Source organism: Taudactylus pleione, unplaced genomic scaffold (assembly GCF_031769625.1).
Source record: "Taudactylus pleione unplaced genomic scaffold, aTauple2 ptg000015l, whole genome shotgun sequence".
Lineage (NCBI taxonomy): Eukaryota > Metazoa > Chordata > Amphibia > Anura > Myobatrachidae > Taudactylus > Taudactylus pleione.
In genome coordinates this window covers 34910830-34937804 of record NW_028284417.1, presented here as the reverse complement: position 1 = coordinate 34937804, position 26975 = coordinate 34910830, and the positions used below count along the sequence as shown (strand labels likewise).

The following is a 26975-nucleotide window of genomic DNA, read 5'->3' as shown; positions in this document are numbered from 1 at the left end:
TGTTGTCTAAACTATTCATAAAACCTGTATTCTTGACTTAAGATCTACAAAAGAAACTCCAAATACCCTCAATTCCACTCAATCAATCTTACACACATAATTTTAATACCTCTAATGTATATCATGTGATGATCGTGTAAATCAGGCTACTTCTATAGAAGTAGTCCTCTGTATATACAGGGCCGCAACTAGGGGGGGACTAGAGGTGCACGTGCTCCGGGTGCCGGATTGCAGGAGGTGAAAAAATCTGACTCGAGGTGACTTGGGGGCTGCTGATTCAGAAAATGGCCATCCAAAAATGGCCGCCGCCAAAGAGGAGACAAATGCTAGAGGTCCATACTGACCCTCTAGTGTCTGTCTCCTCCTTGGCAGCGGCCATTTTTGGATGGCCGTTTTCAGCAGATTCCATGCGGACTAGCCGTCCGCATGGACTCTGCTGAAAACGGCCATCCAAAAATGGCCGCCGCCTAGGTGGAGACAGATCCTAGATGTCCTACTGGACCTCTAGTGTCTGTTAGGCCAGCACTGCCGGGAGTAGATGCTGAAAGCTGCATCTTTTCCCATGAAATCCCCTGGCAACGAGCATAAACCCCCCTAGCAACGAGCATGAAACCCCATGGCAACGAGCATAAATCCCATGGCAACGAGCATAAACCCCATGGCAACGAGCATGTAACCCCTGGCAACGATCATAAACCCCCTGGCAACGAGCATAAACCCCTTGGCAACGAGCATGTAACCCTTGGCAATGAGGATAACCGCCTGGCAACAAGCATGAAACCCCCTGGCAACCCCATGGCAACGAGCATGTAACCCCATGGCAACGAGCATGTAACCCCTAACAATGAACAGGTAATTTTAAAGTAATTAGAAGCCTTACTATGGGGTATAAAATTGTGTCGGGCAAATATGTAAGTGGCACTTTGGTAATAGGCATTACAGTGTGTGGCATAATGTGTAATGGGCTTTATGGTGTGTGGAATAATGTAAGTCACTATATCAGGGACGTCTGAGTAGTGCACTGCCTTATGGAGGAGCAAGGAGAAACTCCAGGTACAGGAAGGGAGGGGGCGCAAAATTGCTGCCTTGCACCGGGTGATAGATATCCTAGTTTCGACCCTGGTATATATGACAATCGATGCACATAGTTGCTATGTATGTAAAGTGACTGCATATAGAGCTCTCCATGACATCATTTCCCAGAAGCATCATGAGTGACATCAACACAGCACAAAGAGGAGGAAGCGAAGATCAGGCAGCAGCATCAGAGAGGAGAGGTATCCCTGTGATGCTGCCGCCTCCTCCTCCCAGTGCTGACTATAATCACACTGCCAGCCTCCTCTTGCTCCCTTACCAGGGATCTATGCATCCTCTGTGCATTTCAGCCCTCAGTGTTTAATGCAACTCCCAAAGTGCAGAAGAGGACAGGCCGCACAGTATGCACTGGGGTGTTGGTCTAGTCTCTTCCAGGTCTTGTGTGGTTGAACTGAGCCGGAATCAGACCCTGTCTCTGTGCTGGTGTGTGGGAGCAGAGGATAACTACACCTTTTATGGGGACATCGTCGCTTTTCCATTGCAGGATTACGGAGGCGTTATGTCAGGGCTGGGATCCGATTCCTGGTGGAAGAAAACCCTCTACCTAACCGGGGGAGCCCTGCTGGCTGCTGCTGCATATCTTTTACACGAGCTGCTGGCAATCAGGTGAGAGCGGCCTGAGCTGCTGATGCAGAGTCTATGGAGATATATATATATTTACTGTAGTTAGTTCATCCTATTTCCAAACAGTGAATTGACAGAATCCCGAGCAGAATTATTGAGCATCCAAATAGCGATTAGCTGTACCAATATATGTGGCATATACAAGGAGCTTGTATATAATATACAGTATACTTAAGGCTGTCCTGACTGGCTGACGTTTGTGTAGGCTACTACAAGATATCTGATAAGTGACATTGACAATCTCTTGCTGAATAGCTGCTGCCTGGTTATCCTCACACATTGTTTATGTCTCTGCTGCTTTACAGACAGTTATATCTTTCCTGGAATATCCATTGATGACTTGTACACAGAATTAACCCCTTTCATTCCATTTGGCTAATATGTTATATACTGTACAACATAAGCTTAATAAAAAAAACTAAGCCCATGATTACTAAGGTTTCTGGAATGCTTGAAATGTTTTTTTTTTGTGGACAATATAAATAAACAATTATATTTGTGCTATTGACAACAAATAATGGAAGAAAACGCTGTATTTTGGTTTGTATGAAATTAAAATAGTGTCTAGATATCAGACTCTCCATCTTGTTCAGGTTTTTACTGTGTGCTCACCTTAATAACATTGTAAGCTGTAAAGAACAGTAGGTGGGGACCTCAGTACTTAGCCTGATTGTAGCTGGAGCTGATGGATGTAGCAGTGTTGGCCTCATGTTCTACTGTAAGTTTTAAATCAAAACAATATATATGATGTATCCTCTATTGCTTCCTCTCAATGTAGCCAATGACATAGGCTGAAACAGGGGCAGGGGATGGGCTGCTTGGGGACGTGTGGGGCCCAGCCCCGCAATGCCTGTCCACCCTTCTGGGTCTCCATTCTGCTCTTCTGAGCACAATCGGATCTTCACTGCGCATGAGCCAGCCCTGTGCATGCTCAGTACAACACAGTGGGGGCCTAGTGGCTATCAGTGGACATCCAACAGGCCCTCCCTCAGATTTTACCAAGAGCTCAGTGCCATGATCTGCCACTTGGCTGAAATCTTCAGTGAGCATATCTTTCAATATGTGTGTACACATACTGTACTCTACATATAATAAAATGCAAAATGATACATATACACACACAGACACAGACAATAACATACTGTAGATATACAGAGCAGTTTGTACAGTCATTGCAGAAACATTAGAGACACCATTAGTAGACTTTGGGCTGCTTAGTAAACCAATGGGGAATTCTTTGTAACTCAAAGGCAAAAAAATCAGTAAAAGTCAATCAACTGACGCAGAGTTGGCCTCAAAATGGGCATACATTTCCAAATACAGAGCTTGAGAAGCTTTCCAGTCAGCAACATATACATCTGGTTTATGCCACACACGACACAGACACTTACGTCCCACTTGTGCCAATGTTGTAAACCATTAATTTAATGTGCAACAAATGCATTTGCTATTAGACATCAATTAAACTACAAAAACCTCTGCAAAACAGCATAACAACTCCCCGTAATGCATATAAAAATGTGATTAACACACTCACAAAAACATAATCTATGCACAGAAAAGAAAAAAGGCAAATTAGTGTCATTTGAGCATTCGCAAACAGCCAATCACAAGCCGTTCATTATTGTTGATGACAATCATCTTCATCCTCTAGTTACATCCTCTATTTTTCTATTTCTGTCGGCTCTACCCGATGCAGTCCCTAGAAGCCATTGCTTGTGCGCATGAAACGGTCTGTCAACTGTAGGATCACGCATGTAGTGGAAATGATTAAGGTCCCTTGTAGTACAGATGTGTCCTCACACACTATTGCTGCAGTCACACCAAACAGCCCTTCTCGGTGCTCCAGGTTACATGCGACTCTGCTTGCTCCAAGCGTCTTTTTACCCGAAAATGCAACTAAGATGCACCAGGAGACTGAACTGATTCATTTGATATACGGCACTTGTATAGCTGTGCATGACTGAGTCTGAATCTGTATATGAAGTAGTGTTTACGCAAAGGCCGGAGGGTGACAGGGCGCCTGGCCATGAAAAAAGGGCACGTGCGTGATGAAGGCGTACACGTCTGAAAAGGGGTGTGGCCACAAGGATCACTGCAGGTGGCGTGCCCAGCACTCACAATGATGCTGGACATCCCCAAAGCTCTCCCAGCAGAGTGAAAAGATGCGCACGGCATCTATTCACCCGACGGTGAAGCAGCCGGCCGTGTTAGTGGGTCGCAGTCATAAGGCAAGAGCGCATTTTAGCATTTCAATATCGGGCAGGGTGCGGCGCCCCACTAAACCAGCCTAGCGGGAACACTAATGAAGTGCTACAATCTAGTGGTTACAGCTTTTTTCCATATCAAGTTTCGTTGTGCTACATATACAGACTCAGTCGCACAGAGATATACAAGTGTTTCATATCAAAGTAATCAGTGCAGCCTCCTGGTGCGTCTTAGTCGCATCGCATTGTGACTAAGAAGCATTTTTGGGTGAAGAAACAGACACTTAGGGCCTGATTCAGACCCCCTCGCGAGCGCATAGCGCTCGCAAGCGGGTCTATGGTCGGCCATTGCGCACACGCACTGCACGTGTGCGAGCCCCGGCTGTCGATGTTGATCGACAGCTCGCCCCGTTTTGTAGGCGGGGAGGGGGCGTGGTTGCACAAACGCCTGCTGTTTGTGGGCGGCCCTACTGACATCACTAGTGATGTCAGTAGTGGACTTCCTGCTCTATTAGAGCAGGAAGTCTACTCGGGCTTGCGAGACCTGAGACCCTACCACAGGGTCTCCTCGCAAGCCCAATGGTCGCGATAATCGCAACCATCGCCAGGCCGCACGCACCCGCTGTGGGTGGTCACCCACAGCTGTGCGTGCGGCCTGGAAGCCGGACAAAAAAAAAAGGGACGCCCTGATTCAGAGCGAGCGCACGCAAATAGCGTGCGCCTCTGAATCAGGCCCTTAGTGCGAGCAGTCGCATGGGATCTGGCAACTCAATAATGTACGCGTCTCGCGCCACAACTTGAATTGAGGCTAGGTGTATGAGGACACAACTGTATATCCGCTGCTTTCAGTGAATAACACTTGTCTCCTCCTGTCAGAAGCACCCCCAGCCGCCTCTATGATGGCATATGAGTTAAAAGAGCAAATAAACTACTATTTCTGCAAAGTGTTAAATACACAATAGAAATTGTTTTATAGTTTTTTTAAAACTTTACAACTATACCCATAGATAATTAATCCAGATCAAAATATTTTATATATTAACAAAAGAACAATTATCAAAGAGGATTGCTTTGACACATAATAGAATGTAACATTACAATTTGTGACTAAATTTTATGTAGCATAAACAATTTATAATTTAATCAAATCGCTATGGCTGAGAACAGTGAAGAAAAGAGCAGTAATATAACTCAAAGAAAAAAATTGCATTAACTGGGTTCTAAATTTTTTCTTAAAATTTGAGCCACAACAGGAGAAATTTCACAGCGCCAAGTTGTAATTACTAATGTAAACCTTTTGGAACAATGTATTAACAGTAAAATGTAAAATGTCTCCCTTTTGAAGTAGTTTAAAAATTCTATCCCCACCCTTCTATCAGTAGCTTTGAATTTAAGGCAGCTTGGTGCTAAAAAAATATTTTGTATGGTTGTGTGTAGGAATACTATGGCTATTGTTGCAAATGTGCTATGGAGGGTATTAAGGGCCTGATTCAGCAAGGATCACAGTTGCTAATACGCACACAGTCGGATGATTATTTCGCACGTAGCATGCATCGCAGTGCGCGTGTGCGAGCCGTCCACTGTGATCAGGACTGCGATCAGTTACTACGCAGACCCATCACAGAGTGAATGACCAGAAGTGCCGTTTGTGGGTGGTGACGGGGGGGTGGTGGTCGGCAGAACGAAGGTGTGCCAGTACGTTTCAACGGTGTTGCATAGCGCGCATAAATTAGCCACTGAGATACCATACGCAGCCTGAGACCTCATAGCGTGCGCTGAAGTTAGCAGTTCCTGAGTGAGGTCTGACCCTGCCTTAACTGTGCGTATGGGTCCTGTTACTGATTGTTTTGCTGTGTTGCCCAAGTATACCAATGTGAGTAAGGGGAAGTGGGTGTCGTTATGTTAGGCTGCGATCGCAATGCGAATGCAAACATTTGCATATTACCGCTGATATTAGCAACTGCATTGCATGCGTATGAGCAGAAGAGCGATGGTCAGGAATTGCTCTGGGACCCCTGCGGCACTCCCCCCTCCCCTAATGACTAAGCATTAGGAAATAAGTAGATAACAAATTGCGCCTTTCAGAATACAATTATAATATTCTTAATCTCAGTTATAAAGATATGAATGCAAAATATCTTATGAAAAAAGTATATAAATTTACTAATCACGGATATTTGACACACAGTATACCGTATATATATACAGCAATAGGAAGTCTTCAATTAGCTTAATTAGTCAGTAATTACGCACCTTCCGAAGTGGTGTCTTCTTCCTCCAGCGTCTGGATCTGGTCCTCTGCAGCAGCAGTGTGTGTGACTGTGTGTGTGTAGTATGTGTGAAAGAATGTAAGTATGAGTGTGTGACCCTCGGCTGTGTGTAACCCTCCCGGAGGCAGCAGCGAGAACTACATCTTCCAGCAGCCCCCTCTCCTCCTAGCAGCCCCCTCGCCGCCCAACAACACTCTTCCCAGTATGAAGATGAGGGGAGATGACCGGGAGCCGCGGAGACCACCGGTAAGTATCTTTTGTGTTTTTTCTTCTCGCCCCGCAGAGGTTTCTAAGCAGAAAACTCTGCATGCATTTTTTTAAATTGGATACCATGGGTATTGGAAACGCGCATACCTGCAGTAATCCAAAATTGGGCTTGAGGTCCGCGATGTTTTTTGCTTTGAAAACCCTGCACCCAACTGCATACCCCACTAAAGGTCATTTAGTCTAATGAGCATCTATTAGTCTATATAAGTTTTAATCCATTCTCTTCCAGGGCCCAAATGTAAAAGCATGTGAGTTGTGGGCAGCGGCAAGATTTTGGCGATGTAGCCTCGAGATTTAAAGCACTAATTTTTTTTAAGGCCAAAACCAACTTGGTGGTCTATGTACTAAGCCTTGGAGAGAGATAAAATGGATGGAAATAATGTACCAACCAGCTAATAACTGCCATGTTACAGGCTGTGATTGAAAATGACAGTTAGGAGCTTATTGGTTGGTACTTTATTTCCATCCACTTTATTTCTTCCAAGGTTTTGTACATATCCCCCTTGGTTTTTCTTTTTAAAAAATTGATGCTTTAAATATATAGGCTGCATTACTGATATCTCCCCATTGTAATAGTTTGCCGACTTTTACATTTGTGCTCAGGACTGACACTTTGAAGTTCTAGGCGATGGGTTGGAGAAGGTAGAATCCTAATGGATAAAACCATAGTTAGTGGGTGGGGGGAGGTATAATAGTGAAGAACATTGCTGAAATTGAAAAACAGGCAAACAAAACAAGACTTTTTGAAGCACCAACTGAGAAACGTAATTCTACACTATGCTCATGGAAAGCTTGTATGTGTGAGGGCTTTATAAAGACTACATAGAGGTGAAGGCTCTGACAAATGCATTCAATTTAGTGCAAACTGTCAGGCAAAGGCAGTACAGGTTCCATGTTTTCATTCACTTTGTACCCCATAGAGACGCACAGGCAAATGAGCAAAGCTACTGTATTAATCATAATGTGCAGCCAGGCAATGTTCTGATGTTTGGTGGCACATGGCTAAGAATTGAATATTCCATTTAGTCCAGATTGACTTGTTCTTTAAAGATGGGTACACACTGCAAAGATATATCTGCAGATCGAGTGATCTGCAGATATATCTGTAGATGATGGTCGTTCATATACACTGAACGACCATCATCTTCCAGGCAGCCATGGGTCCCGCTGGCTGTGGGGGGGGGGGGGGGCCCCCTCCCTGCGGCTACCACTGCATATGTACGGGCGATCAGCTGATCGCCTGTACACACTTACCGATGGACAGATATATATACAGATATATCTGACCATTGGCTGTGCAGCACAGTCGATGCGATATGTCTGTGAACGACGTCGTTCACAGACATATCACTGGTACACACTGGCCGACGGGCACCAGATATATCGGCTGATCAGCAGAAGTGCTGATTGCAGTGAGTGCTAACCAATTATAGTCCATGTTGATGATGCCCTGCCACCTGTCTTCTGTAGCTGGAACTGCAGTGGTTCCTCACCTACATTATTACTTGAATTTACAAAACTACTTTTAAATCTTTTTGTTCAAAAACATTGCAGGTAGACAATTTGAATTTATGACTTAGCATTGGGATCCAAAAAGATGAGATATAAGGCTCTTTTAAAAACATGCGTGGTTTGTAGAAATGCAGCCTTTTAAAAATGTCCCAATGTTTTCAGAATTTTTGACATTTGAAACATTTCATATTCTGAGATCTCTACCCATTATAACCAATATATTAGTAACACTCTCATCCAGAGCATGTTTTTCCTTATAGGATAGAAGATTGTTTCCATCTGACGTCTCACTATTAAGTGTCCTGGATTTCCACTCTTTAAAACTTTTTCATAAACCATGGCTCAAATCTATTTTTAGTGCCACTGTTGTGTCCACTTAATGAAGAAGGAATATTTTTTTTGCAAACCTTTATATGGCAGCTAACATGGGTTTTGCCCCCCAAGGGTCAGTTTCAGTTAGCAGCGGGTTGAGTCCATCGGTCTCGTGGGCTGATCACTGGTCTGACATTCTATTATGACATTGGGCCAATGTGGTTTAGACAGATGAATCAGTTTAGGGAAGCAGTGCATGATCTAATCATTCTGCAAAATAATTTACTTTGGGAATAGTATATTTGTTATATACTATAACATTTTTTTAGGTTTTTTACTTATATATCTTATTTATGGGTGTAATTAAAAATTTAATAAATGATTGTGTAGTTTTTAATCTATAATTGAAAATATTTATATTTAAGATTTATTTTTAATATGTTTAATACACATAGAAGATTTGCTATTACTGTGTAGAAAGTTCTGTGTGATATGTTGTATGGCTGGATATCTCATGATACATTGTATACACCATTACTGGGCAACAATTGGCTTGGAGAACTTTCACCAATGGATCCCAACTCAAAGCCCCGCTTTGACTAATTTGAATCTTTGGGGCCGATTCAATACATTGTATATGTCTCAGAGACTAATTCTGCTCACAGCCTATGAAGGTGCAAGCAGAGATCAGCGTACCGAGACTGCTCTTGCATATAATTGAATACGCCCCCTTTATGTTATAAAGCAGAGAATAAGACGGTGCAGGAACAGGTAGATGCTGTATCACATTTCCTTCTCTGCTCTGCTGGGGGTAACAGCACATCGGAGGAAGAGTGAGTGCAGTATGTCCTGCACCCTGTGATTTTAATTCTTCCTCTGTGGGCTCCATAGTAGAATTAAGTAATAAATCAGCCAATAAATGGGGGCAGTTAGGCAGGTGTGTCACATCATATTTTTGATACCCCAAGGTACTTATCAAAGTAATAATAATAATAATAATAATAATAATAATAAATAATTACAACATGTAAATAATATTATTTACCAATATATATATATATATCTATCTATCTATCTATCTATCTATCTATATATATATATATATATATATATATATCTCAGGCCCATATTAATATATAAGCATGACGGACTAGACACAAAATCATATATTCAATTATTTAAAACATTTTGGTCCTGATTCTGAGTCGGATGCAGTTGAGAGATGTTTTTCTACTGCACATATATCTAAGTCACACCGCCCCTGCGTCCCTATTGTCTCTCTGCACAGAGTGGCTGACTCAGATGCACGGTATTGGGCGGTGGGCAGTGATGGGGGTAGCTATACAGATGCACAAAATTTCTATGTCTTATGGGGGTGTTATAGGAGTAACACGGTCGCATTGCTGAAAGTGGATGTGTACAAAGAGGCTTCATTACTCACACTGGAGGCCATACTCAGATTGTATCTATACCTAACATATTGCTGGTGCAAGTTTCAATGGTGCAATCGGGGGTGGCGTCTAAAGAGGCTCCAAGCAGTATTTGAGTGTCTAAGGATGTCCAAAATGGGCGTCTCGGTCCTTGCACATTCAGACAATCGACTATACAGCAGGGACTGCGCCAATTGATGCAGACACGGATGGCGCAGTGTCTGACTCAGGATCAGCGCCTTTTGTTTAAGAATAAATTACCTCTAGGAATAGAAAAACCTTACCAGTCATAAAGTGGTTAGAATAAAAAAGAAACAGACACTTCTCCTTAAGGAAACTGTAAGATGTTTATATGTGAAATCTATGAACCTGGAAGATATATGGACAATGTGAAAGGTGTGAGTGAGTTTTCTGAGGAATATAAATCTAACAAGATGTCTATACTGTACATTACCACTGCATATATATGTGTGATTTCAGGAAAGAGCAAGAAATTGACTCCAAAGACGCCATTATCTTACATCAGTTTTCACGACCAAACAACGGTGTTCCCAGCTTGTCTCCATTCTGCCTGAAAATGGAAACTTATCTAAGAATGGCTGACTTACCATATCAGGTAATAGATTACCTCTGGCAGTGTATATTTGATATCTACAGCCATGGCCAAAAGTTTTGAGAATGACACAAGTATTGGTTTTCACAAAGTTTGCTGCTTCAGTGTTTTTAGGCCTTTTTTCAGATGTTACTATGGTATACTGAAGTAAAATTACAAGCATTTCATAAGTGTCAAAGGTTTTTATTGACAATTTTATTAAGTTTATGCAGAGTCAATATTTGCAGTGTTGACCCTTCTTTTTCAAGACCTCTGCAATTCGCCCTGGCATGCTGTCAATCAACTTCTGGGCCACATACTGACTGATGGCCGCCCATTCTTGCCTAATCAATGCTTGGAGTTTGTCAGAATTTGTGGGTTTTTGTTTGTCCGCCCTCCTCTTGAGGACTGACCACCAGTTCTCAATGGGATTAAGGTCTGGGGAGTTTCCTGGCCATGGACTCGAAATTGTGATGTTTTGTTCCCCGAACCACTTAGTTATCACTTTTGCCTTATGGCAAGGTGCTCCATTATGCTGGAAAAGGCATTGTTAGTCACCAATCTGTTCTTGGATGGTTGGGAGAAGTTGCTCTTGGAGGATGTTTTGGTACCATTCTTTATTCATGACTGTGTTCTTAGGCAAAATTGTGAGTGATCCCACTCTCTTGGCTGAGAAGCAACCCCACACATGAATGGTCTCAGGATGCTTTACTGTTGGCATATCCTTTGAGTCACTGGTATCCAAAATTAATTAGTTCCACTGCTCACTTTTGTAGCTTGCTGCGTTTTTCTTCAGAAATATAAAATGTTTTCAATCCGAGAGATTTTTTTCCGCCATTTGTTAGAATAAACCATTTTTGCAAGCAAGCAGCTGTCATTTTTGCTTCACCCTAATTTTTTCCAGCTAATCATGTGTCTGTTTGCATTCATCTAATCATTTCAGTCAGGATTCTGGGCCGCATCTAACAACAAACCTTAATAGCATTGGCATAGTTAGTTTAGTATCGTAATGATACTAACGAATATGCCGTTGGTATTTAAAATTACTTACCCCTCCTAAGTTCCAGCGACGTCCTCTTCGGCGGCATCCTCCTCGCTGTTGCTGCCGAGGACTGCCAGCGACAGGCTGCTGTGTCATGCTCATGTACAACGGTCAGTCTGCACATGTGCATGAAACTTTCACCAGGCGAGGACTTGGCAATGCTGGGTCTCCATTGCTGGCATTTACCACCGTGTGTTAAATACTGAAAGGAGGACATAAAGGGGCTATGTCTCATTGTTAAATGGGCTCTCTGTTCCTGCTTTCATATATTCCATTTTGTTCTGGTTTATATAGAACTGTCTTTTAATGCTCTATGCCGTGTTGTCTTAAGAAGTTCTCTATTATATGTCCTAAATCATGATATAGGGCTCTATTCATTATGTTAAATATCGGGTTTCGCACGAACACCAATAATTAACATTCCGTCTTGCCGCGAGTGCTGGAGCAATTCATCATTGCTCCGGCACGGAGACAGCTGATGTGAGTTTTTTCACTGCTCTCTTCACTGCTTCTTTCAGAGCAGTGACACTAGTGCACATGCGTGACTTGTAGGTGCACAAGAGCCTCGGCGTCCGGCGGAAGGAGCCGGACAGGGGAGGAGAGATCCGAAAGGATCCCTTTTTGCGACCCGGGACTCCTTCCCATAGGAAACGAGCGGCTAGCAGGAGCACTCGCCATCCCGACCGCTGGCATCTAGAATCCTTAATCCCGACTAGTGTTAAATGACAGGCGTCTATAATCCAGACGCCTGTCATTTTCCCGACTCTGGCACACCGGCGCCCGGCACCCCGATCGAAGGGATGCCGGGCGTCACAAGCGGACAGCCGCGGGGAGGGGGGAGGGTTAGGTTTAGGCCACCCGGGGGGGACTTAGGGTTAGGCACCCCCCCGGGAGGGTTAGGGTTAGGCTAGGGGGAGGGAGGGTTAGGGTTAGGCACCCCCCATGGGATTTAGGTTTAGGCAGCGGGGAAGGGGGGGGTTAGGGTTAGGCACTTAGAGGGGGGTTAGGGTTAGGCACTTAGAGGGAGGGTTAGGGTTAGGCACTTGGGGGGGAGGTTAGGGTTAGGCACTTGGGGGGGAGGTTAGGGTTAGGCACCCCTAAGGAGGGTTAGGGGGTTAGAATAGAATAGTTTTTACTTACCTTTAGACGATCGGGATTTCCAGCGTTGTCGGTCTTCCGCTGCCGGGCTCTGCTGTTTTGTCGGGACTTAGGGTTAGGCACCCCCCCGGGAGGGTTAGGGTTAGGCTAGGGGGAGGGAGGGTTAGGGTTAGGCACCCCCCATGGGATTTAGGTTTAGGCAGCGGGGAAGGGGGGGGGGTTAGGGTTAGGCACTTAGAGGGGGGGTTAGGGTTAGGCACTTAGAGGGAGGGTTAGGGTTAGGCACTTGGGGGGGAGGTTAGGGTTAGGCACTTGGGGGGGAGGTTAGGGTTAGGCACCCCTAAGGAGGGTTAGGGGGTTAGAATAGAATAGTTTTTACTTACCTTTAGACGATCGGGATTTCCAGCGTTGTCGGTCTTCCGCTGCCGGGCTCTGCTGTTTTGTCGGGCTGCCGCAGCCGGGATTCGAACTGCCGGTCATGCGGCAGCCGGCATTCCATACTGAATGCAGCAGCTCTCATGACATACAGTCAGCTCTCACGCTGCATAGGAGATTGCAATAGCTCATTTCTGCACGCCTATGAAACAGCTCTTTAAACGGACAGATATGCCTAACCACACCGTTACCACCCCCAAATGCTGACTACCTGTCACTCACCTTATGAATGATCCCTCTGTGCATTTGTAATCGCAAAACAATCGATGTGTGCGCAGTGCGGTTGACACACATGCGCAATGGCAAAGAGTCGCTCCATCCGCGTAAAAATCGCTATTGCATACATCTCTGAATCAGGCCCAGAGGTTGTAAATAAGTGGCAGAACATTTACGCCTGCATTATGGGCTGCCGAGACCCCGGGGTTGGCCAGGTGCTGGGGGGCGTAACCATGCCTCCTCATTGTATACATTACTATGATGTCTGCATTGGGGGCGCTAATCACATCATCTGTACTCGCTGTGCCCCTCAATGCCCCTGCTTACACGTGCCTTTTATTGTCTGATGAGCGAGGGGCAGACAAGTTCCGGAGGAGAGGATAGAGCAGGAAGGGAGTGTCATGAAGCTCCTAAATAGCCCTGCTTCCAAAATACCTAACTTCTTAATAATTATTCCTGTAAATAGCCCAGAAATAGGATCACACTGTAGATAACTGGGAAACTTCTCTAAAATAATTTTGGTATCTTGGCTGTATCATTTCCATAGATTAAATAAATCTTTGAAAGGGATTGAAGAGAAAGCACATAATGGACTTTCCTCTGTATCTGTGTCCATGAATAATAGATGATACAGCACTATGAAGCATGAGATTGCTGTGGTTACCAAAACATATTTTAAGGAATTTATGTAAAGCTTTATATCATTCATTATGAATATGGAACTTTGCTTTGGCAGCAAGAGCTTAGTACTGTATTGTACAATGTACAGTATGTTTTAATAAAGCTGCATATGAATACAATCAGAGATGTACTTATGGGTATAATACTCTTATTTCTTCACCCTAACAGATTTTGTATTTTTCCTTTGCCAGTGTGTACGGATGTTTTTGCTGGTGATAACACTTTGCCCTATATATCATAAAGGTGCCTCCGGTGACAGCAGCCAGATAAAATAATTACACACAAGCACCTAAGACACTTAGGGCCTGATTCAGCAGCATACGCAATAGCGATTACAGTCGCAGTCGAGCACATTACGATTACGGATGCACAGAGGAATCCATCGCAAAGTGAGTGAAAGGCTGTTAGCGTTTGGGTGGTGACGGGAGATTGGTCAGAAAAACGCAGGCACGCTTGTTCGCTTGAACGCCATTTCATGGGCGTGCCTAAATTAGCCACTGCGATTACATACGCAACATGAGAGCTAACTGAGAGCGATGAGTCTTGCAGTTTCTGCGGCTGGTCAGACCTGCTGTAAATGCTGCGTGACGGGTCGATGTACGTCGGTGGTACGAGTGCGAGGTTGGACCGATGTGAGAAAGCAGCAGTGCGCGTCTTTATGCTGGCTGAGCTGTGACAGGCATTAGCTAATTATCTCAGCTGCATGCCGTACAAAATTGCAGCTGCGATTGCATTTGCATACGCTGCTAAATCAGGTCATTAGATCCCTGCCTGAGAACTGCTTTCTGAACCAGCCAGGGTGCAGAGTGGAAGATTGCGTTGGATATGAAAGGAGAGGAAAATGGCGGGAAGGAGCACAGTGTATTGGTGGCTGGACCAGGGATTAGCGACCAGCCACTGTGAAGCAGAGTAATAGTGGGACATGGCCAGCTACAATAATTCCCAAAGTGCTGATGCAGCTAACAACCCATCAGGCAATCCAGGTTCCCCAGGGCCCACTTTACCCAAGACAGAGGCCTTTGTCATCTAAAGTGTGATTGTGCGCTAAAAACAGCATTTACTGATGATCAGGACATACGGTGCTATCCATTCCAGTACAGCATGAAACCATTGTGTGTGTCTAGGGGAGTGGAGTGTAGCATATGTCACAGAAGGGGGGAGGGTTGCACACCCCTTGCTGCGAGCCTATCCACACCTATGAATTACATGCTTCTTAAAAAAAAAAAAATTATATTTGCTTATTCATTGCATACACTGAAGTTACTTTTGTTATATTCATGTATTTCAGAACTACTTTGATGGGAAGCTGTCACCTCAGGGGAAAATGCCTTGGATAGAATATAACCACACAAGAGTATCTGGGACTGAGTTCATTATTGACTTTTTGGAGGAGAAACTTGGAGTCAATTTGAACAAAAACCTCAATCCACACGAAAGAGCTGTTTCCAGAGCAGTCACCAAAATGGTTGAAGAGCATTTCTACTGGTGAGCCAAATATATAATAATATTTACCTGTGTATATGTGGGTAAAACACAGGGGGTTGAATGTGGAGTTTGAACGCAACTTGGCTATAGATGCTGCCGCACTGCATTGCATGGCTGAAATTAGGATTTTTGTCACTGGGAGCAAATCAGTAATTCCCCCCCCTGCCATAACTATAAACTAATTCCCCCCTCCCAGTGTCTCTATTACAGTCTGTGCCTCCCCTTCCCGTATCAGTGCAGCAGCCTGTATCTCTCCCGCCTATATCTCTGCAGTAGCAGCCTATGATTGTGTTACCCCTCCCCCACTCCCACTTACCTGGATCTTCTCCTTTCTCCTCCTTAAGGCAGCGCGGTGGCAGGCTCCTCACACACTGTTCTTCAGTGTGCGTGACATCATGATTTATTGTGCCTGGTGATCCTGGTCCCTCATGTGCCCTGCTGATTAGTCCAGCGGTGCTTTCATGGAGCCCAGTCTCAATCACTGGACTGGACATCCGCTAAATATGGGTCGGGGAAGCTCCGTCTGCTTGGTCCCCCTGAGAGCGGGGGACCAAGGGGTACTCGCCCCCGTGCCTCTCCCCTAATCCAGGCCGTGGCCTACCCTCTGAAGCCTAATCCCACCACGTTATGCTTCCAACTCATCATGGGTTTCTCGCTTTTTCAACAATCTCAGCACGCCCTCAAATTCAGAGCCCAAGGCACGTGGCCCGCCCCAGTTGCGGCCATGTGCATGGGACTAAATGCATAGATTCTCCCACATGTTACTTCTCTATCTTTTCGGAGAACAACCTATATCAGGATGCTTGGTTCCATAGCCTTCATCACAATTAGTGCACACTTGCACCAGCCCTATGTTTAGTAATCCCAAAATCAATGTCTAAATTTGTGTCATTTCTGTATCCACTGTTTATGCTACCTCACTGTGTCACTGACCGTCACTGTGTCACTGACCGTCACTGTGTAATATTCTCTTACTGTGATTTACCTGAAAGTAGAGAACAAAATCTGATCACTTTCCAACACGTTAATGTATAAATATAGGTGTTTATAGACAGGAATTGCACAAGTGAGAAATAAATATGTGCAATAACTAATGCTGCTCAGATACAGAAAACATCAAGAATACATTTTTTATATATGTTTTCCCATTTTTTGTTATTGCAGGACTTTAGCCTATTGCCAATGGGTAGACAATTTACACGAGACTCAGAAGATGATTTTCATTCCTGGACCACTTAGTGACTTGTTGAAGTGGATTTTGTGCCACCTGACAAAAGGCATTGTGAAACGGGAAATGTACGGGCAAGGCATTGGGCGCTTCTCTGAAGAAGAGATTTATATGTTAATGGAGAAAGACATGAGATCCCTGGCTGGACTTCTGGGTAATAGCCTGATAGTAATGTAATAAGGCAGTTTCTTTTATATATATATATATATATATATATATAGCAATCCGGGGTAAGCGGCACTCTAACAATAGCAAAAAAAAATTAGACAAAGACTCGGCGGTCTAGTCAACGTTTCAGTTCACAATAGGAATTTTCATCAGGACGTTGTCCTGATGAAAATTCCTGTTGTGAATTGAAACGTTGACTAGACCGCTGAGTCTTTGTCTAATTTTTTTTTTGCTATTGTTCGAGTGCCGCTTACCCCGGATTGCTCTATTATGTGTTTGAAGAGGGCTCCGACCATATTTTACTGCTTTATTTGGACTAGTGCCGAGTATCTGGAACTATATATATATATATATATATATATATATATGTTGTGCGTGTGTTTTCTTTTACATTGTCAGCATGAAGCTTTGAATAAGTATAAGTATAAGACATTCCCGCCTTGCTTACCATATGTAAAGATGTATGGTCTAAGTGTCTGCTGAAATCTGGTCATGATCAGTTAAGTTCCGGATGTGGCCTAAAGTATATCAGTTGTTGTTATTTATTTATTTTCTAAAAAGTTTAATTTGATTGGTTTTCTTAATCAAAATAAGGGGTTAGCCAGAGGGAGTAGGAAGCGAGGAATTGCAAAAAGAATTCTGTACATTGTAACATAATATAAAAATAACAGATTTGTAACATGTAGCTTATATTCAGAATTCAGAGTAGTTTGCAGGAGGATCTCTAATTATAGTAGTTACAAATTTGGAGAGGATGAAACGGCGTATTAAGGTATATGGGGCCCAATCAGAAATTCTGTAGCGCCCGATTGTATTAAAAATCAAATCTGGGTACAGGGGCACTAGTAGAAGCCCATCCCTGCTACATGTAAATTAAAGTGATTAGCAATTGGGTTGTGGGACTTCGGGCAGCCTGCTGCACATGAACAGTCATCAGACAGGACATGTGTAAGCGGCTGTTACCAGGGAGGGATCCTGAGGATCCCTTTCCCTTTAAATTATGCAATATGTAGCCTATAGGCTGCAATGGCTTAAGATGACATTAGCCAGTGAGTCCAAGCAGCTTGGTAAATCTCACAATAGAGCAGCCACATTCAAACCTATGGGGGCTTCTATTGCAATTGGAAGCAGGAAAAATAGAGCAGATATGCTATGAACCCCTGTAATATATCCCAGGATTCTTACATTTTGCGGGTACCCCCTGGAAACATCAGTATGCGCCAACATCTGTTTGTGTTGTTGGGATCGATTATGTACAGACGGGGCGGCATGTAATAACATTTCAAGTATATTTCGTATGAATGTTCTCAGATTTTCTCACAGATCGAGTTTTTCTTTGCTTTTTCTTACTTTGGTCTTATCTTCTGGCGTTAATATCACCCATATCATTCTGCCATTTCAGCATATGCATCCCGACTGTTACAATGCCGACACCTACCGCTAAGTAGGCTAATTCTACCCCTAAACCTAACCCACCCCCTAGTGCCTAACCCTAACCCTCCCCCGACTGCAATACTTACCATTGGGATGTCAGCAGTCGGGATGCTGGCGCCGGGATTCTGACTGGTGTCCGGATTCCAATGCCGGCATTTTGAGCTCTGGCATCCCAACCATCGGGATCATAACTACATCCCGCACCAACGCATAAGAATGCCTCTAGATACTAGGGTGGTTCAATAAGTAAGGTACAGTAACAAGACATCTCACGTGTGTAATGTTCTCTATTTCATTCTAATTTCCCATCAGGCCAGAGCAAATAGACCACTGCTTCCCCTCACAGCCATTAGACTGCAACTCATACTGTCCCAAAATCAGTTGCAAGATGGCGGGGCTGGCGGAAACATGGTCATACATTGAGGTGCATAGTTTCATGAGGTTTCTGCGTCTAAAGGGCACCTCAGCCGATGAAATTCATCTGCCACTTGTTGAGGTGTATGGTGATAAGTTCATGTAACAGAAACAGGTTTGCATTTGGTGCACTGCCGCCAGGACAGATGTCCAAGATCAGCAGCGATCTGGCCGGCCAAGTACATCTACCACAGATGACAGTTTGTACCACATTGACGGTCTGATTCAGGAGGACAGATGCATTTGAGTTAGTGATATTACTGATGAACTGAACATCTCAGTGGGTACTGTGTACAACATTGCTCATGAGCAACTGGGGTACAGGAAAAAGTGTTCACGTTGGGTACCGAAGCAACAAGTTCACAAAACATAGGATTGTCTCTCGTGCACTGGACGTGGTACCATGAAGGGAGTGCAGTTCCTGCAGAGTATTGTTGCAGGCAATGAAACATGGATGTATCATGTGAGACAGGAGACTAAGCAAGCATCCATGACATGGAAAAACATATCATCCCGACCTTCAAAGAAATTCAAAATAACTCCATCAGCAAAGGAGGTCATGGCGACCGTGTTTTGGGACCCCAAGGTCGTGCTTCTTGTTGATTTCCTCACCAAGAGGTCTGTTCATGAAGGGAAAAGTATCCCCTGTGATAATTAAGGATTGAATTAGCTGCGAGTTCAATCCTTGCATTGGAGGCATTCATCATGCCTCCTATACTTAATTATCACTTCCAAATATCTGCTCCTACAGATTCAGCTTTTTCAAAAAAAGGGACATTTTCCCTGCTTCACTGTCTCTTTGCAGCCTGTCTTCAAGCTACACATGCATCCCCCTCCCCCACTCGCACCTCGCGGCCAACCCCGCTGATGGTATCTGTGACTACCGCTTAGACAGTACAGCCCCGCAGCGCCAGTCCCCTGCTGCCGCTGCTGTGTCCTCTCCCACTCCGGCTCACTGGAGGACAGCTCGGGGAGCCAGGAAGCAGCTCCAGCAAGGTAAGAGGACACAGCAGGGAGGGATCTTTTCAGATCCCTCATCTGTATCGGATGCTGTACGCCATCTCAGGGTGGCGTACAGCATCACTTTCAAGTTAAAAAAAAAATGCTTTTTTGGAACTTGATGAATTTCATATTTTCCACATCCCCTTACTATATTTCAAATTATTGGGGGACAGTTGTATCCAGGAGATCTCAGTGATATCGCCTGCATTACAAGAATGATGAATAACCCTGGCACTTAATTTCTTAAAAAATAGGTGAAAATTAAGATTTTTTGTAGATTACTTTTGTAGAAATTAAGTGATGATGAATAGACCCCCTGGGGAGATACTGTGAAAGCTTTCCGCTGTTGTGACACATTGGGGGCGATTCAATTCAGTGGGAGTTGAATAGCACTGGTTGCGGAAGGCAATTTATCGAAAACAACCTGGGTTGCTGCAAACAGGTGCACGATAACGCCAGGCCACACTCAGCCAACCACACGCGTGTGTTGTTACGGCGCTACCATTAGGGGTTACTGGACCATCCTCCATACAGCCCTGACCTGGCATCGAGTGATTTCCATCTCTTTGGATCGCTGAAGAACCACTTTGGGGGAAGGCGATTTACCACCGACTGTGAAATTCAGCAAGCCATTATGTCCTGGCTTCAGGAGCTTGACACTGATTTCTTCTATGCAAGGATAGATGCCTTGGTGTACCAATGGAACAAATGCTGAGACAAGTATGGGGACTATGTGGAAAAATAATCTGTACCAAGGCTATAATATTGATTGTACGTATATGTACAAGTTGAATACATTTACGCAGTGAGAGGTCTTGTTACCTTATTTATTGAACCACCCTCGTATAATAATGCCATGTCATTTATATAGAGACCAGTGGCATGGGGAACATAAGATCTCAATGGTTTGTGAATTTTGGTTAAAACCACAACATGGCTTCCTGTCCTGTTTAGGTGACATATCCACTGCAATTGCTGCAGTAAGAAGCCTAAAGGACAGTACTGGTTTTTGTACATATAAATTATTATTTCTGTATATTAAGTTAACATGTTTGAGTCAACCAAGCAATATATTATTATCATTAGGTGATAAAAAGTACCTCATGGGACCAAAGTTTTCCACAATAGATGCCACAGTTTTTGGACATTTGGCTCAAGCAATGTGGACACTGCCAGGAACAAGACCTGAGAGGCTTATTAAAGGTAAATGCAGCTTTCTTTGTATGCCTAATGTTACACTGAACATGTGTTTATGTTACTGTGGGAGGTAATTGTATCTCTAGATAATGAACAAGTACCAGTTCACTATATCCTTATGTAATACGCAACATGTGTGATTATGGTAAACTAGACAGACATTTTTATCTACATGTAATATGCTGGCTTACGAGAAAATAAATAAATGAACATTATGTAAAAGTAATGTAATCAGATGACTTAAATGTTCAATATAACATTTAAGAAGACCTGTTAATTCTGCATATTAAACGGCAACAGCTGCAAACGCCACTTCCCCCTGTGTGTGCTGCCATCTTGGTATTTCTCATTGTGAGCTGGCTGCCCATTTTCCCTTTTACAACATCACAGAAAATTAGAAGGGAGCTTGCCTCATAATATAGAGTTGGAGATCTCCTGAAATCTGCATTTGCTATATGTGCAGGATAAAACAATGGATAATAATATTCTAATACTATTTATTTAATATGCATTTATGCTTCATAGCAGGGGTGGGCAATAGGCGGCTGTCCAGCTGTTATTGAACTACAAATCCTAGCATGCATTGCACCAGTTTTAGCAGGGCATGCTGGGATGTGTATTGTGTAGTTCTACAACAGCATTGGTGCCTTTTGCCCACCCCTACTTTATATGGTGAAATTGGGATGTGTAAAGCACAACTGAGTATGTTCATGCTATAAATGTAAAGATTAACAATGATAATAATTCCGAATAATAATGTGGCTGACCCGCTAATGTAAAGTACTGTATGTATATGATTTGTATTTTGTGACGATTCACTGCCATCTAGTGTCTAATGTTGAAACTACCTGCAAAATATATATTTCCAACTAATGATTCTATAACTGATGTTTGTCCTGCAGAAAGATGTCCAACATGTTGTGCTACAGAAACTTATTTTTGTAAGAGCTACATGAACATTTTAATAGTAGATAATTTTATATTGTGCATTAAATACTCAATGATTTTCAAGTGTGATAAGGAATATGAGGGGTTTTAAGATTAAGGGTTGACTACATTTACTGTCTCAGAGATCACTGGGCCTGAATTAGAGACGGACGATAATGCAGTTATAGCTGCAATTTAATACCAACATTTTTAAGACATTTCTAAAACTGTGCATCTCTACTCAGAATCAGGCCCATAATGTTCATGTGGCAAAGAGTCTTAATAAACAAGGCAAATTCAGCATATACTGTACAGTAGATAGAATTGCAATAATTATTTCTCCACATTTGTTTTCAAATTATATTGTAAGGAGTGTGTCTACAAATGTGATCAGTAACTTATTGCACGTCACAATCTGGGCACTCATATTAATGATGTGTATACACTTACCAATCGTCAGAGAGGTCGGCGGATCGACCTTTAAACCCAGTGTGTACCCAGCTTTAAAATACGTATGGATCACAGTTATCTGCCATATGTATTATCTGGCAGTCATGATTGACATCTTGTTAGCTTATTAGATGTTGAAGGGGATTGCTAGCAATTTAAACTCACAGTGACGAAATTGATATTTCATATTGCTACATGTATGGCAAGCACAAAGGCTAATGACATGAGGATTAACTATTTAAATCTTGGATAAAAATGAGACGTTAGTTTTTGGAAATGCACCCAGGTTCACTAGTTCAGTCAGTGCAAATGCTGAGAGGCATAGAGCCAGATCTCTGCAATGGTGCATGGAGATTAATCCCATACAACATATTAAGAGTATGATTAAGTGGATGACAGGTATGTATAAATAATTTATTTTATATGCAATTATATACTAGTTCAAAAGTACTCCCACTAGAAAGGAATGTCATAAACGCATCTTTTTATATAATATATATATATATATATATATTCAAGTAAGAAGAGAGTTGTCTCAGCAATAAAGTAAACATGCATGATTTATGCTTCTCTGCCCTTAGTAAAATACATGAAATATGCCTGTTACAAATGCTATAAATGAATGCACACAGGGTGAGGGTGACACTAGGCCACAGTGGGGTTGAAAAGAATAATATGGTGTGCAATATTTTTGTCTCATTTAACTTGAGTTGCTATTAACAAAGTGGGTAGCACATATACGGTAGCTCCACGTGAAGCACATAGAGTAGTGGCACATTAGTGACTTGTGCATTACAGACCCAGGAAAGTAGTGCTCATCTGCTCTCCCTCTGGGCGGAATGTATCAACACCAACAATGTGGTCAAGCCTCTGAAAATGCTGTTTTTGGAGCTTTGACCGCATTCTCCATATGCACCAAGCTCCAGTAAGCAACATTTTTCAGAGCTTGGACCTATAGATGGCATGGCCTATTAGAAGCCTATGGACTTCTTTCCACGTAGTTCCCTGGAAGGGATACAATTGGATCCCTCCCAGTGTCCCCCACGGCTTGCGCATGCACGGGCTGACGGCCGTGCATGCGCAGGAGGACTCCTGGGTCTATTGCAAAGGACAGCTCTGATTGGGAGCTGCAATTGTACAAACATACAGGGTTACTAAATGCGATCAGTGGTAGGATGCTGCAATGCTTGATACATCCCGCTTTGTGTGTGACCATAGCAGTGATAGCCCCGATAATTCTGTATCTGCAACCTTACCTATAGCTAGAAATCATTTTAACAAAGATCTTGCCTTTAATGACAGTGACTGTTCTTCTCTTACAGGTGAGTTCATCAATCTGGCCATGTATTGTGAAAGAATAAGGCGGAAATTCTGGCCAGAGTGGCATGATGACAATGATAACTCTCTGTACGAGTCTGATGATAGCGGTGAGGACAGCAAGACGCATACCCCACTACAAGACTTCAGCTTTTACTCTAGGACAGGGACCTTTGATGATGAGGGCACAGAAATTAGCATTTCTCAAACCCCAGATACTGATTTCACAGGACATTCACTCTTTGACTCGGACATGGAAATTGATGAATTTACAGATCATGAGCAATGCAAATGACGTATGTTGATGCTGCTTCTGAGAGATACGGCATAGATTCCTGTCCTTACAGTACATTACTAGTACAGGTTTTGCACACATCATTGGTTTAAACAAGCCTTATATCAGTCAGAGCAAGCAACTGGTACATTCAGTTGGCTTTATTAAATATGTGCAGTGTGTTGCTGCAACTGAAGATGTTTCATATTTGAATATTACCTTAATTTATATGTGTTTCTTAGTAATGGCCTGAGACATTCTCACAAGATGAAACTGATTTACAAACTTACTCATAACTATTCCATATGTCGCAGTACCACGGGTACCAGTATACAAGTGATTAGTCTAATGTGTAAATCTTTGTAGCACTCTATCCAAAAATGTAAAGCGATGCAAACTAAGTACTATGAATGTGACTGCTGTCAGTGTGGTGGTCTATAAATGCTGGTTTTATGCAAGTGTATATCAATGAGTTATATATGATATAATGTATTGATGAAGTTAAGAAATCACAATGAATTCTTTATTTAATAGGTACATCAAGAAAATTCTAAGTATTGTTTATTTAATGAGACCTTCAAAAAGTGTCCTATCCCTGTAGGCAGCATACTTGTTTTTTCTCTGTCTCTTGGAAAGACACATGGTGGGAGCGTGTAATCAATGTCTGACTATATAACTAAGAATTCAGTAGACACATGTACATGGTTCGGAAATGCACTTATACACAGGTGTAATTAGAATGACATCTAAATGATTATTGGGGAGTTATTTTATATACAACTCTTTATGCAAAGGAAATGAGATTGAAAACATTTCTTTTTAAATGTTTATTGTGCCTGTATCATTTTGTTGGGTTCAGAGAACACAGAGTCCTATTTGAATAAATTATTTATTATTATAATAATTATTTTTACTACCTATATCATTTCTGACAACTTAATTGGAGAATAAAGTAAGATCATTTAGATTTGTTAATGCAAAGAGTAATATTGTTTATTTTATGACCATTGTCCTTGATATTGTTCTTGAAACAGATTTACTGGCTTAACCCCGTGGAACAACTTAGTGTTAATGGGCGTGATTCAGAGATGCACGCAATTCATGTGCTGCTGGGATCCTGTGTACAGCGGACTTACAAAAATATGCTTATGACTCAACCGCCATCTTATGCACAGAGAGCCTGATTCAGCAGCGATCGCAACTGCGATTACGCATGCAATCGGCCGATTGTTGCATTCTGCGCATGTGTATGCATCACAATGCGCGAAGACTGCTCTGCGATCGGGACTGCAATCGCAGTGACTATGCAGACCCATCGCAGAGTGAATGGCAGGAAGTGCCATTTGTGGGTGGTGACGGGGAGGGGAGGGGCGGTGAAATGCAGGAGTGCCAGTGCATTTGAACGCCATTACAGGGGCGGGCATAAATTAGCCACTGCGATGCTATACGCAGCTTGGGCTTTCACTGCGTGCAATGAGGTTAGGAATTCCTGTGTAGGGTCAGACCTATTGCAAATGTGTGTGAGGCTCCGATTGTACTCAATGTTACCGATGGTTTTGCAGTTCTGCTAAGTATTACGTATGTGTGTAAGGTAAAGGGGGCATCCTTATGTTAGGCTGCGTATGACATTGCGATTGCAATCATTAGTATATCTTCGCAGTGAGACTGTGTGTGTAATCGCTATTGCGATCGCAGTTGCGATCCGTACCGAATCAGGCCCAGAGACACTTACCTTCGGGGTCTCACATCTGTACAAAAGTGAAAATGTCGGTCCCACATCAAACCTCTGAGCAAGCCTATGTTGTAGGTTTACAGGGTAAGGGGATAGGTCAGTTGCACAAGAGATCAAGCAAAATGTAACAACACTATATGCTCATATGTACAATTTTAATTGGACCATAATTATGTCAAACGGAAGGTGCTCCCTGGAATAGAATAGTTATGTATAGACAGGGGAAGGACAGGACAGGACAGTACTCCCTAGGGACAGACTTCCTAGCAGTATAAAATATAACTTAATGCTTATATAATTAAAATATAAAACTAGCACTTAATGAAGTCAGAAACACAACAGAGGAAAAGAAAATCCAGTAATGAGAGTAGTATCTTTGATTCACATATAATTGTAACAATTATTCGCTGCGTTGCAACAAATGGCATAGTATTGTCTTGTTTTTCAGTAGGAGACGCTGCCTGACACTAAAACTGGGTACACACTATAAGCTATATCGTCCAATATATACTGTAGTTCCGGCGTGGATCGGAATGATATGTTGTACCCATGGTGTAGTGAGCCTGATTCAGATATGTATGAGAGGGCATCTGCGCATGTGCAGGATTTGCTTTGCACATGTGCAGAACGGGTCCTGAGAAAGCCCCCTGAGGCGCAGCCTGATTGACAGGCTGCAGCTATTTGGGGACGGGGAAGGGACGGCTGCCGGGTTACGTTCCTGGAAACAGGGACGTGCCGCCCCGTTTTTGGTGATCTGAAGCAGCGTCTACGCCTTGTGGCTGTGCAATACCATCCACAATTGAATCAGGCCCAGTGTGTACACCCAATACATTGTTCCCCGTCGTAGATCTTAACGACGTCCCATCTGCTCTGCTGCATGGCCGATGGAACGATGCGATGAACAATGTGGTCCACATCGTGTAGTATGTATGCGAAACCGCCTGATTCTGATATGGATGGATTTAGCATTGCTGCTGCGTCTTGGACGCAGCAGCGATGCTAACATTTTCAAAAGCAGCAGGACATGTCTGTAGTGATCTGCAGCTGCGTCTGGGGACGTAGGCATTGGATCATTCTCAGGTTACGTTGGATGGCTTGTGGTTTCATGCTGCCAGGGCCAGGAAGTCTGCATCAGTAGATGCTGATACAGGCCTCGGCACTCCCTCAAAACGGAGACGACATATCTCTGTTTTGTGGAATGGACCCGGTCGTCGCCCCCAAACAACCGCAGCATGTTAATCGGGCTGCGGCTCAGGGAGCACTCCGAGTGATCCCACCGGATCCGTTCTGCACATACGCAGAACATTTCTGTGCATGCGTAGGCGCCCCACCATCGGATTTGTACGTAAGCCATTGAGTAAAGGAGAAACTATTAATTGGATACAATATACCCGATACAATATATTGTGCTGTCGTTCGGGCAACTGCATAGTATGTAAGCTCTATATCCTGTGTTCTGGGACTTAGTGAAATTGGAACGACTGTCACATCATTTGGCACATTGTATAGTGTGTACCCAGTTTAAGAAAAAACAAATAAGGTAAAATGTGAAAGTAAAGTGAATAT

The 26975-nt window shown here is 43.2% G+C and overlaps 1 protein-coding gene across 2 annotated transcripts; it reads left to right on the top strand.

Annotated features, from left to right (window-relative positions):
- The first annotated feature begins 1318 nt into the window (after window positions 1-1318).
- Window positions 1319-24541, top strand: FAXC (failed axon connections homolog, metaxin like GST domain containing). Of its 2 annotated transcripts, XM_088470895.1 has the most exons (6): window positions 1319-1701; window positions 10198-10333; window positions 15070-15266; window positions 16431-16648; window positions 20599-20715; window positions 23409-24541. In XM_088470895.1, exons 1-6 carry the CDS (start codon window positions 1439-1441, stop codon window positions 23696-23698), a joined length of 1221 nt encoding a protein of 406 aa, XP_088327021.1. In that variant the 5' UTR covers window positions 1319-1438; the 3' UTR covers window positions 23699-24541. The 2 variants fall into 2 exon arrangements, with proteins under 2 accessions (XP_088327021.1, XP_088327029.1); XM_088470903.1 differs by lacking the exon at window positions 10198-10333 and having other exon boundaries at window positions 1631-1701.
- Window positions 24542-26975: the final 2434 nt, after the last annotated feature.

Coding starts and splice junctions, on each gene's coding strand:
- FAXC (XM_088470895.1), top strand. CDS start 1,439: ATGCACTGGGGTGTTGGTCTAGTCTCTTCCAGGTCTTGTGTGGTTGAA. Junction 15,267..16,430: donor GTTGAAGAGCATTTCTACTG/GTGAGCCAAATA, acceptor TTGTTATTGCAG/GACTTTAGCCTATTGCCAAT. Junction 16,649..20,598: donor ATCCCTGGCTGGACTTCTGG/GTAATAGCCTGA, acceptor TATTATCATTAG/GTGATAAAAAGTACCTCATG.